The following is a 12,058-nucleotide window of genomic DNA, read 5'->3' on the forward strand; positions in this document are numbered from 1 at the left end:
AACTGTTCCTGATTCTAGCTACAATTTCAGTCTTTCCAAATTAAGTCAAGTCTTTAGGTTATTTATTTATTTAATGCTGGAAGAAAGTAAGATACAATAAATTCATTATGATAAAATTAATATATTTTTAGACTTTAATTGATTTTGTTTAGTTATTTGTTGCTTTTCTTATCCAGAATTACTATCCATTTGATAGAAAGCTCTATTCAGCTTAAAGGGGTTACAAGAGAAGTGATTCTGCTTATGCATACTTAGTTTGACCTATATAATCACAAAGCTAAAAAGATATAATAAAATCTACATTTTGTGAATTTTCAAATGACTCAAGTTCAGTTTTTTAGTGTTACTCAGAAAATATACTTGTTGGATATATTTGCTACATTTAAATCTTTCAGGATTTCAAGTGTTAAATCCCTACAGAACTGGAGTTATATTGTTTGCAGCAAAAAATCCTCATAGGAATACAAATAACCTGAATCATCCTAGAGTTGAAACACATAACATGTACGGCACATGAAAACGTATTTGCCCTTAGATTTCTTCTTTTTTGTCACAGACAAATAAAGATAACCCAAGTAAACACAAATATTTTTGTAAGGTATTAAACATCCTAAATAATTACCCCCTTTTTTTAATGATGAATTGTGACAATATTTCTTTGGTTCGATTTCAAAAGCAACTCCCACTGAAATTTGTTTTGTTACTTTTGAACATGTACATATGAAAAATATAAGCAAGAATAAAAATGTAAAGTACCATTAATGAGAGCATTTAGGAAGAATATATATATATATATATATATATATATATATATATATATATATATATATATATATACACAGCCATTTCATTTAAAATATAATTGTAGTATGACTAATTCACGTCAACCGTTATTAAAAGAACCGGCATATTGAGTCGGTTCAGTAACGAACGCCACATTACATACGATGCTGCTAGCGCACCAGGAAAGCTATCTTTATTTGTTGTGTAAGCTTTCAGCACGTTAGTATTCAATTACGGTTCTTGTAGCTTTAACCACATTTATATTTTCCAGAAGTATGCAGCCAAGTGAAAAGTTAGAAAAGATCATTTTTATTGAACCGGCTTCAGCATGACAGAAAGAGCAAGCAAAGACAAACCGAGGCGAAGCTTGTCATTGAAAAAGAAGAAAGGCGATGCTAAAGCTGGGACTTCTTCTACAACGAAAACCCCGATCACCAACTTCTTCAGCAGCCAGCCTCCACCGAACCTGGCCTGTCCCCTCTGTGGACAATTAGTCCCAAGATTCAAGATCAATGATCATATCGATTTGCAGTGTCAGAACTTTGATAGAGGAGACAGCACTGCAGCTTCTGGAGGTAGGAATGATTATTCAGGGGTCCAGCTGTCACCTGGAGGCAATCTGTCAAAGTCCCCTGAGACGGACCAGAAAGAGGACACCAAAACTAAAACCAGTCCTTATTTTAAGAAGAATAACTCCCAGCAAACTCCACGGGACATAAACAGTAAAACTGTGGTCAGAACCATTGACCTAGGAAGTCTGTCTTCAAAGTTATCCAGAAAATATCTCAAGAAAAATGCAGAAGTTAGCAACACATCTGATCCGATGAGCTCCGCGGAGTCGACCAGCAGCTCCCAAAAGGAAAATGTCCAGACATTAGAAGACAACAATGACTGTACTTCAGCAGAGACAGAAGCGCCATCACCTGTAGAAAAGCAATCAGATCAATCAATGGTTTCATCTAAACAGCCACCTTCACCTGCCAAGCAAACGAAGAGAAAGAAGAAAGCCACGTTTAGCGTCAAGGGATCTTTTATCAGAAAGAAAGCGAAATATGAAGGTAGCAGTGGAGAGGCATCGTCTCGTCTTGATCCAGAGGACACAAATACAGAAGGACAGGAATCTGACAAGCCTTTCAGTTCAGAGGAGTTGTCTGAGAAGAGGGATGCAGATGTAAAGGTAGAAACCGCTGATGCCCAATCGCTTCCCTACTACCTGCGTAACTTCCGGACCGTGCTGCACGCGGTGTTGGAGAACGAGGACGACAGGATGCTCTTCAACCAGGAGGACATGTCGGCCGTACAGGGATTTCAGAGCTTGTCAGGTATATTTTTGTAACTGACGATTATTTTAGCAATCGATTATTCTGACGATTAATCGATCAATTTGATTAAAAAAATAGCACATTGTGTAGATTTTTTATTCAACCACTTAAGCCCTTTTATACAATACATTAAAAGATACAATGAAACAAATTATTAAGTTAATTTATTAAATAAGAAAGAGAAATGTTATTACCTAAACTTAAAAGCTCAGGCCTTTCTGCTTGACTTAACATCAATACAGTTTAGGGCTGATATGTTGATTATTTTTAGATTAACCAATTAATAATTGATACTAAACATGCTTAACAGATCTTTCTTTTTTTGCACAATTTGAACCAAGTGAAGCTAAAGTTTTTACAGTCACATGGGTTTTTTATATCTCAAATGAAAAATGTATGTATATATTTGAACAGTTTGGGCTTAAAAACTCCTCTGAGAACGTTGGTATTTCAGTAAATGAGTCTGTATACTCATTTACTGACTCCAGTTAATGATTAATTGATTACCAAATTAGTTGACAATTATTTCAGATTAATTGCTTCTGTCAAAGCATAACCAGTAACTCACTGTCATGATTTTTGAATCTCCTAGTCATGGCTCAGAAGCTGTATGTGAGGCTCTTTCAGAGGAAACTGAAGTGGCTGCAGGTAAATAAACTGGATTATGGAGAGATCTGCAGTGATCTGGGATCTGTTGCACAGGAACTGGCTCAAATTGGTTTTCTACAGACAGGTGAGTAATCCGTCCAATTAAAGCTTGACTAGGACCTTTTAAATGCTTTCTGAACTTTGATTTTTCTTGTGAACGTCTCTCTTTAAGAAAAGGACCTCGAGGATCTTATGGAGGCTCTGGATCTGCTGCCGGCTCCTGAACTCAAAGCTCTTGCTAAAACTTTCCATCTGGGCAGTTCTGGCACCCAAAAACAGCAGCTGGTCGACGGGCTTCTCCGTCTGAGCAGGCAGAAGTCTTTCTTCTCTCCGGCCTCCAGTCAGAGCAAAGTTGGGACAGTTATTCTGAAACGGTGAGATTAGGGTTCATATGAGTGACTAAAACACTTGAAAATACTTGAATTTTTATTAGGGGTTATCAGAGTTTGGAAAGTGCTTGATATTCAAGCAGCACAGTTTGGTAATAAAGTGCATTTATTTAAAAGCCTAAATATTTACAGTTGAAACCAGATATTTTCATACACCTGATCAAAAGGCATACACACATTTTTCCTGACTGCTTGTCTGAAATTAAATTACACTAAACTTTTTCTTTTAGATTAGCTAGAATCGCCAAAAATATTTCTATTTGCTAAATGCCAAAAAAACTATCAAGAAATTTTTTATTATTATTATTGTAACTTTCTTTATATATTTGGGGCCATTTGCCTTACAGTTTTTGGATTGTTTCAGTCTAATTAATATTTATTAATCCTAGTGATTGACTGACTTATTGGTCTATCTAACTGAAATAAAGGTTGGTTTTTGTTTTATATATTAAATATTATTGACATTTTGGGATTTTTGTTAAATTAGTGTTTTATTATCAGACCAGTCAGGTGTATAATGTGTGTGTGAGAGAGACAAAGACGTTTCAAATCATAAAGTTTTGCTAGGTTTTAATTTATCTTGTCTCTGTTAAGTAGAATACTACCACAAGACATTATTAATTACAGTTTTATTGTATTTGTTTTATTTTTTATGCAATTTGGACTTTGAGTCTGTAATAAAATCTATCGATCTATCGACCTGTCTGTCCGTCCGTCCATCTATCAATCTAGTAGTAAATGTAATATAATGGTGATTTGAAACTGTCTTTTTTAGTCCATTTGTATTGTTTCCACCTCCAAAGTGTGGAGGTGGAAAAATGTGAAAATTTACCTTTTTAACTTTTCATGCATTTTTGTACACTTTTACTGTGGGAAAAGAGTAGAAAACAAGTGAAATTATCATTTACTTTGACTTTGTGGGTATAAATAGCTGCTAGAAGTAATCCTAATCTTAATTTTGTTTCTTTTATTTAAAGGGCGAAGCAGCTTGCAGGCTCCTGTGTGCGTCTGTCTCGCAGGCCTCGGGCCGTCTTCTCCCGCATCCTGCTGCTCTTCTCTTTGACGGACACGATGGACGAGGAGGAAATGGCAGCTGGAGGTCAGAATCAGCTTTTCACCATCCTGTTGGTGAACTCGGGTCGTCTGGCGTTTCCGGACTACGCCGTGCAGCGAGAGGCCAAAGTGTTTCGAGATAGAGAGGATCTCATCAGGTAAGGACCTGCAGAAGGGTTTTACTTAGTTACCTGTAGAAGTCACATTTTGTCATCTTAAGAATCACAAATTAGCACTTTTTAATTATTATTATATGAAGTCATTTTTGCAGTTTGCCTTTTAGGGAAGCAGCAAACATGGAGGAAGGTGCTCTGTTCATATGAAAGCAGGACTGAAAAAATGTATCGGATTAATCGTGATTAATCAATTATTGAGTTAATTGTCAACTAATTTAGTAATCAAAATGACTAAATTAGTCATTTTGATTACTAACAGGAGTATACACACTAAGGAAAGGCCATTTGGCCACATCTTCAGAGTTGTGATTAAGTCAAAACAGTACAAAATATTTATACATTTTGATTTTAAGATAAAAATACACCATTGTATATGCTTTACCCCAAACCCTTTGAGCAGCAAATTCACTTAAGGAATGCTATGCTGTTGCGTTTTAAACAATAAAATGTATATTTTCTTATTTAAAAAAGAAAATCAGAAGTCTTCGTTTATTTGCATCTTTACTGTACTTCTAAAATTGTATAAAGAGGCTTAAACTGTGAAAAGAAAGATGATAATCAATTGCTAAAATAATTGTTAAAGTCCTACTTTTCATATTTTAGTTTGTAAAAAAATATATAGTTTTTTCCTTATAGTACACAATTTTTTCTCTACCTTCTGTTGATCTATCACATAAAACTGTAATAAAATACTTGCTTGTGGTTGTAAAGTTAAAACTTTCTGGGATGTAAATACTATTTGTACTTCTTTCAGCACAAAAGGCTGAAGTTTATATTTAGATTTATGACTCCTTGCATTGCACCAGATATGAAGCGTCCATGCGTGCCCTTATAGAGGTCACCGTGGCGATGCAGGGGGGTCAGTGGGATCAGGCCCTGCAGCTCTACACCTCTGCCAAAAAAACCTGGATTGAGCTCAACAGCAACCATGACCTGAGGTCAGGACTTTAAAAGTCTTCTTCGTTGGTACTATTTCTGTAGAATTCATGTTTGCTGATATTGTAATTTTCATCCAGTCACCAGGAAGAGCTGCCAGTGTTCCTCCGCAGCTTCACTACAGGATGGGCTTACACACGAATCTTATCCAGAGGAGTGGAGATTTTACAAAGGCTGCGTCGCTATGAGGTTTATCTGCATTTATTTTCTGCCTGTTATTCAAATTGGTTTTGTTTGTATAGCTAAACGTGTCAGCAGGGATCATGTAAGTGCTTGAAATCCTTTAAGATGCTTAAATTTTTGTATGAAGTGCTTGATATTTAAACTGAACAGTTTTGTAATAAAGTGTAATCTAACACTTGATCAAATGCCTAAATTTGGAAAGCATGATTTACAGTTGAAACCAGATATTTTTATACACTTGACAAAAAACACATAATTTTTTTCTTATTCTTTGAAGTTAAATCAGAGAAAATGTTCTTGTTTTGTTAGTTAGGAGTACCAATTTGTTTTCTATTTGCTAAATGCCAGAAAACTTAGCGAGAAATTTATTTATTTATTTTTAAATATTTAATTTTCCTAATGGCTCAATGATTTATTGATCTGTATAGTTGAAATAAAGGTTGTCTTATGTTTTGTTTAAATTAAACAGTTATTGAAATTGCTGATTCTTATTTTTTATTTTTTTATTTGTGTTTTGTTCTCAGACCAGACAGGTGTGTGAGAGAAACTTTTCAAAACAGAAAACCTTGCTATATTTTAGTTTATTTTGTCCATGCTGTAGAATGTAGAATACTAAACAAGACATTATTAATAACCGTAGTGAGTAATAGTGAATTCAAACTGTCTTTCTAAGTACATTTGCATTGTTTTTTTTCTTCAAAGTGTACTGCTGGAAAAGTTTGAAAACTTACCTTGAAAATGTTTTAATAGTGTATACATTTTACTGTTTAGAAACCTTGTGTTAGTAATGATGGTATTTCTCTGTTGTTATGAAACAGGAAGCAGTAGAAGAGCTGCAGGCTCTACTAAAGCAGACCGTTTACTGTCCTGACAGCCGGGGCCGATGGTGGGACAGGCTGGCTCTGAACTTTCACCAGCACCTCAAAAAACCGGATCAAGTAAGCAAAAAACAGATCTGTTCATTTATTTGTCTGGTTTATTATTAACATTCAAATGCTACAACCCATATAAATTTAAAAAACAAACCTTATTTATATTTTACAAACACTAATGCTGACGGATGCAATCCTGGTAGTTTAAATTCCCTGCTCTGCCTGCAGTGTTACCACACGATGAGTGTATATCCTATTAGCGCTAAAGGCTACTGTGCCAAAGTCGTTGCAGTTTAGGACGCTTGCAGATTAGAGCTGCTCCAGTGAGTGAAGCTGTTGTTTGAAGGAAAGGTAATGGGTATTACTGAGGCTGCAGCAAACATCCATTTTAAATCTTTAAAGATTACCTTCTATGCTTCTTTAACAAGTTACAATAAGTTTATATGCTATGCAAAACATGTAAATTTTTCACAAAGTCATTCTTGTATAATAAGATTCCAGACCGATCAGTTCTACCTCTGTTGAGCTCCTTTCAAAATGAGTTGTTTTAGGACATCTTGTTACTTTAAAACCCTTTATGACTTACATTTCAAATCTTCATCTGGATACTTTTGCTTATTTTCAGAACAGTTGCAGTTCTTTAAATGTTCTGTGAGTTAATACATTTGCCCATTTATCCATAATAACTGAAACTTTCAATATCCAGCAGTTATTTTCGCAATTTAGCTTCTATTAAAAGAGTATTTCACCAGATTAATTTCACTCCCTGCTATGGCGAGGGTGAAATTATTGTAATAACCCGATATTGGCTGGAAAGCGCAACGTCTCCCCTTTCAGAAACTGTTGGAATTTTTCAGATGGCTCAAAGTGTCGCGAAATTACGGTACTGCAAATTTGTCTGGATCCCCAGCACTCCTTAGGTCTTACAGGGTTAAAACTAAAGAAGCTGCTGCTGGCCACGCCCTCCAAGTCAATGTTTACACTTGCATATGAAAATGGCTGCAAACAGATGTCCAATTATAGAACCGTACATCTTTGAAAAGCAGAAGTAGAGCCTCCTGCACAAGTAACAACATTGCAGCAATTGGTCTCGCATACAACGGTAAAACAAGCTGACCAAATATGTTGGAGCACAACTGAGGTTGCCCGTTGAATGTAACTGAAATGGCTCATTTTTCTGACACCAAAAATGGCTTAGTTTTGTTTATTTTTTTTGTGTAAGATTTACCTGAACCATTTCAGAATGGTTCAGATTTTTCGAGCTTTTCTCCGGCTTGAAAAAGGTTTACTTTAATTGTTTTTTTGGGGGGTATTTTTCCATCATTTCTCTTCTCAGGCTATCTGTGCTATGAGAGACGGGCTGTCGGATCCTCTGGTGCGCACAGGACACAAACTTTCCCTCCATCAGAGAGCTCTCCGGATGAAAGACGCTCCCAGCTGCAAAAAATACCGCCTCCAACTCAGAGAGCTTCCTGCTGTCCAAATTCAAGATGTTAAACATGTCAGTTTGTCTACAGTGTGTTAATACGTGAGATATATTTTATTAAAGAAAGTAAATTCTGAGTTCTCTGTAACTTTCTTTCCAGGTGACCATTCGGGGTCAGCTGTTCCCTCATGAAGGCGGCATGGGGAAATCTAGATTTCTTTTACCAGAAAGTGAAGAAGGAGACGGGAGTGCTCACTCTACTGTAATATGCTCTGTAGAAGATCTTAGTTTGGCACATTACCGACAACTAGGCTTTGACCAAGGTAAACCATTTACAGCTAGCCCCAAAAAATACAGGAAACTTCGAGAACAAAAGTAGAACGCTGTCTTCTGTGTGAAAGGAATCCATGGAGAAGGATCAACATTCTCAACCTTGTTTGCTCTCCTGATGTGGGACATTATCTTTATGGAAGGTATTCCAGACGTCTTCAGAAACCCATACCAGGTAAAGGAACAACTAATCCAGAGATCCACAACATTTACAACCTATACAGCCATTTTTACTCTCAGGTCAGCCAAATAAAACGCGTTTAAATGTCATATGGCCTTTTGAATACAGACAACATATAATTTTAGATAAATATCTACTATTCTACTAGGAAAATTGTTGTTATTTTTAAAGAAAAATGATTTTATTTCTATTTTTAGGATTTAAAATAAATCCTAAAAATAAAATAAATACATTTTATTTATTTTATTTTAATCAAATAAAATAAATAATTTTCTTTTTGCTAAATAAACTTTAGTAAAAACAGAATTGATCTTTTTTAAGTGAAAATTTAAATAGGCACTTAGAATCGAACACAGGAAAAACATATCTAAAAACAAACTAGTATTATTACTTTTTATGTATTTTTGTAAGAAATTAAATGCAAATATGGAAATAAACTGACATGTCAGTTAAGCTCATTTGTTCTTTGGTTACTTAGCAACTCAGTCACTGACTCATTGGTTTCCTAGCAACAACCTGCTGAGTAACATTCACAGCAGTAATTTTATGTTTCTTAACCTTGCGTCATAAAACTGCTTAAAAATAAACAAAACAGCATGAAGGAAAAACTGTGGATAAAAGATGAAAAGACATGCAACCAGTTTGGTAGTATTTCAGATATTTAAAACAAAAAACTAATCACTAATTATTGATATCGACTGATATGAAACACTTATGTCTTGATACATTTTTCAGCCATATCATCCAGCCCTAAACTAAGCCCATAAAGGTTAAACTTTTTTATTTGTTTCTCTTTTCTGTCCAGACTTGTCCTCTAGATCTTTACACCGACTGTTTCTATGAAAACAGACGGGAAGCTATAATCTCTCGCGTTCAGTTGCTCTGTGAAGCTTCTGTGGAAACTCTGTGTGCCATGCTGGAAGATGTCTGGACATCTCAGGAGGGGAAAGTGTGTTCGCTGGTCAGCTGGGAGCGTTTCTCGTCCCTCCAACAGGCACAGGTATTTACAGCATGATGCTGCCAGCACCTTGTTTCACTTGGGAATGGTTCAGAAGAAAATGCAGAGCTAGTTTTATTCAATGCATGATTTCTTAGCTGATTCTTTCCATTTTCAGATGACAGCTTCGGCAGACGTCTGTGGTACATTTGGTATATTTCTCCCTGAACCTGACTGCTTTGTTCTTTGAATCTAACAGAATAAAATTGATCCTGTGATGTTTACAGTCTCTGATTGCATGTCTTGGCGGAGTTTTCCTTGGTGGAGTGATTGACCGGATGGCAAAAGACTACAGACACTGCAGAGGAGGTTTGCCTGACCTCGTTGTATGGAACACCTCAAACAACACTTATAAGGTAACATCACCTGAGGGGTAAACCATCCCTGCTTGGTTTGATGTTGAATTTGTTGTGTGTAAGATTTATACACAGAGGATTAGTGCCAATGGAAAAAGACTCCCAATTCTAACTTGTTTCTCAGATTTAAAGTGAGAATTCTGAGTTAAAGAGGTCATAATTCTGAGATTAAAGTCAGAATTCTGTTGAAAAAATGTCAGATTCTACAGAATAAACTTCACAATGGTGAGAAAAAAAATCGGAATTCTGAGGAAAAAAATTTCAGAATTCTGGAAAAAATGTCAGAAGTCTGAGATCAATGTCAACATTTTGAGAAAATTGTCAGAATTCTGAGAAAGAAAAAAAATTAAAATTCTGGGATTAATCAAATCTCAGAATTTAATCTCACATAACGCTGAGTTTAAAGTTATAATTCTAAGGAAAAACAAATGTCATAATTCTGGAAAAAACGTCAGAATTCTGAGAAATTTGTCAGAATTCTGAGATTAGTGCCAGAATTCTGATAAAGAAAAAAAAAAAGAGAATTCTGAGATTAGTCAAATCTCAGAATTTAATCTCACATAACACTGAGATTAAAGTCAGAATTCTGAAGGAAAAAAGTCTAAATTTCTAAGGAAAGAAAAGTCAGGTTGATGTCTATTTTTGGTCAGTGGCCCTAATCCTCTTCTGTGGTTGATGATTTCCTCTGCTATATCTGAATATTGGAAATCTTCTAACAGCTGGTCGAGGTGAAGGGGCCCAACGATCGTCTGTCTCAGAAGCAGCAGATCTGGTTGGATGAGCTGCAGAAACTCGGGGCCGACGTCGAGGTGTGTCACGTGACGGCCACCGGAGCCAGAGGAGCTCGTCTGGAGGAAATAAGCAAATAAGATTCTACTGAGACACATTTATCTGCCAAAACGGAAACATCCTGGCAACAAGCTCCCTAAAGGAAAAAGAAATGTTTCTGTAATTTCTTCCACTGATTTTTGCTGAAGAATATTTTGATCCGTACTAAAAAAAATTTTAAACTCAACTGAAAACTTTAACTTTTAGGTTGTTCATCATAAGTTTTCTTATTTGATGTATTTCTGGTGTCTTCCCTCATCTGCATCATGACTTCTAATGAGTTAATCTAGTCCCAGTCAGAAGTTTACATACCTTCATCAAGGTGTATATATTTTGAGTATTTAAACATTCATTTGAATTCTTCATTTTAGTGACTAAACAACTTTACTGATTCTTAAGGACTTGAATTTGTATGTGACTAAGTGTGGTTTAGTTGGTTGCAGAGTAAACACACATTTTTTGAAGTCATCACACTGCAAAAAAAAAAAAAAAATTTTACCAAGTATTTTTGGTTTAGGCTCTAGTACAAATATTTTAGTTTTGTCTTATTTCAAATGTCTTACTTTAAAGGATTTATTTACTTTAAACAAGCTCCTACATCTTGCTGAAAAGTTGCTTGTACGGTAAGTTAGTTTTACCTTATTTCAAGTGTACTGAGATATTCGCACTAGAAACTAAACCAAGAATACTCTGTAAGATTTTGTGTTTTTGTAGTGAATCAAGCTTTTGGCATAAATCTGGCTGGATATTTGACCCCCTTTCTTATCAAAAATATCTTATGTTGCTGAGTTTTCTGGGCAGAAGCTGACTTTTAAAACATTATTCACATATCCTCACCAGGAATGAGGTCAGAGTCATTTCTGAACGTTAGCTAATTCAATTTTGTTGCTTTTTTGGGGTAGTTTTCCAGCTCGAACGCCAAACTGTTTCCACACCCAGTTGCAGGTTTTAAGTGTAATAATTAGGAAAAAGTTGTCTTTTTTACTCCAATTACCTTGTCAAATGCCCGAGTGCCTTTTAGCAGAAAAACAGACCCTCACTACGATGCTACCACGATGCCATCTGTTTCTTATCTGACCATAAAATTTTCTCCAAAAAGCATTTTGCTTGTCATTTGTGGGCCGGTTTGAAATTCAGTCAAGTTTGAATCTCTTATTTTAAATGCAGACAATTCCTTCTTGGTTGGCAACCTTTTGGTGGTGCTTCCAGTTTGTGATTAACTTGAGTCCTGAGAGTTTCTGGATTGTTAATAATCAAGGTGACCATTTTTTCTTCCAGCCTTACTTCCCATATTTAGCCAGGTTTCAAACAAAAATAAATTGGTACTGGCTAAAATCAGGCTTTTGAAAGATCAATAATCAGCGATCGGCAAAAAAAACTGCAATCGGTGAATCCCTAATCAGATGGTTCAAACCTGGAAGCATCTGAGTGTTTCAAGAGGTTAATGATCCCATACAAACAAACATCAGGCTGGTTTTGGAATGAATGAAGCAGACTAGCATTAAGTGTGTTTATTGACGCAATGCTTTAAAAGCCCGGTCTGTGTAAAGGAAAAACAAGTAATTTTGCAGAAACTCA

General features: G+C 35.7%; 1 protein-coding gene across 2 annotated transcripts; it reads left to right on the forward strand.

The window, feature by feature from the left end:
- Positions 1–854: 854 nt before the first annotated feature.
- On the forward strand, positions 855–10,843 carry fan1 (FANCD2 and FANCI associated nuclease 1). 2 transcript variants are annotated; one of them, XM_028025631.1, is made up of 13 exons: positions 857–2,105; positions 2,698–2,838; positions 2,926–3,127; positions 4,120–4,353; positions 5,178–5,309; positions 5,388–5,496; positions 6,309–6,428; positions 7,699–7,863; positions 7,949–8,111; positions 8,190–8,293; positions 9,105–9,299; positions 9,524–9,652; positions 10,372–10,843. In XM_028025631.1, exons 1-13 carry the CDS (start codon positions 1,112–1,114, stop codon positions 10,519–10,521), a joined length of 2,838 nt encoding a protein of 945 aa, XP_027881432.1. In that variant the 5' UTR covers positions 857–1,111; the 3' UTR covers positions 10,522–10,843. The 2 variants fall into 2 exon arrangements, with proteins under 2 accessions (XP_027881442.1, XP_027881432.1); XM_028025641.1 differs by lacking the exons at positions 9,524–9,652; positions 10,372–10,843 and adding an exon at positions 9,415–9,518 and having other exon boundaries at positions 855–2,105.
- The last annotated feature ends 1,215 nt before the right edge of the window (positions 10,844–12,058 follow it).

This window comes from Xiphophorus couchianus, chromosome 2, assembly GCF_001444195.1.
Source record: "Xiphophorus couchianus chromosome 2, X_couchianus-1.0, whole genome shotgun sequence".
Lineage (NCBI taxonomy): Eukaryota > Metazoa > Chordata > Actinopteri > Cyprinodontiformes > Poeciliidae > Xiphophorus > Xiphophorus couchianus.

Excerpts from the sequence above, each read along its gene's own strand:
- fan1 (XM_028025631.1), top strand. The coding sequence starts at position 1,112 with ATGACAGAAAGAGCAAGCAAAGACAAACCGAGGCGAAGCTTGTCATTG. Across the intron at positions 3,128-4,119 it reads GGGACAGTTATTCTGAAACG|GGCGAAGCAGCTTGCAGGCT; the intron begins GTGAGATTAGGG and ends TTTTATTTAAAG. Across the intron at positions 4,354-5,177 it reads GATAGAGAGGATCTCATCAG|ATATGAAGCGTCCATGCGTG; the intron begins GTAAGGACCTGC and ends GCATTGCACCAG.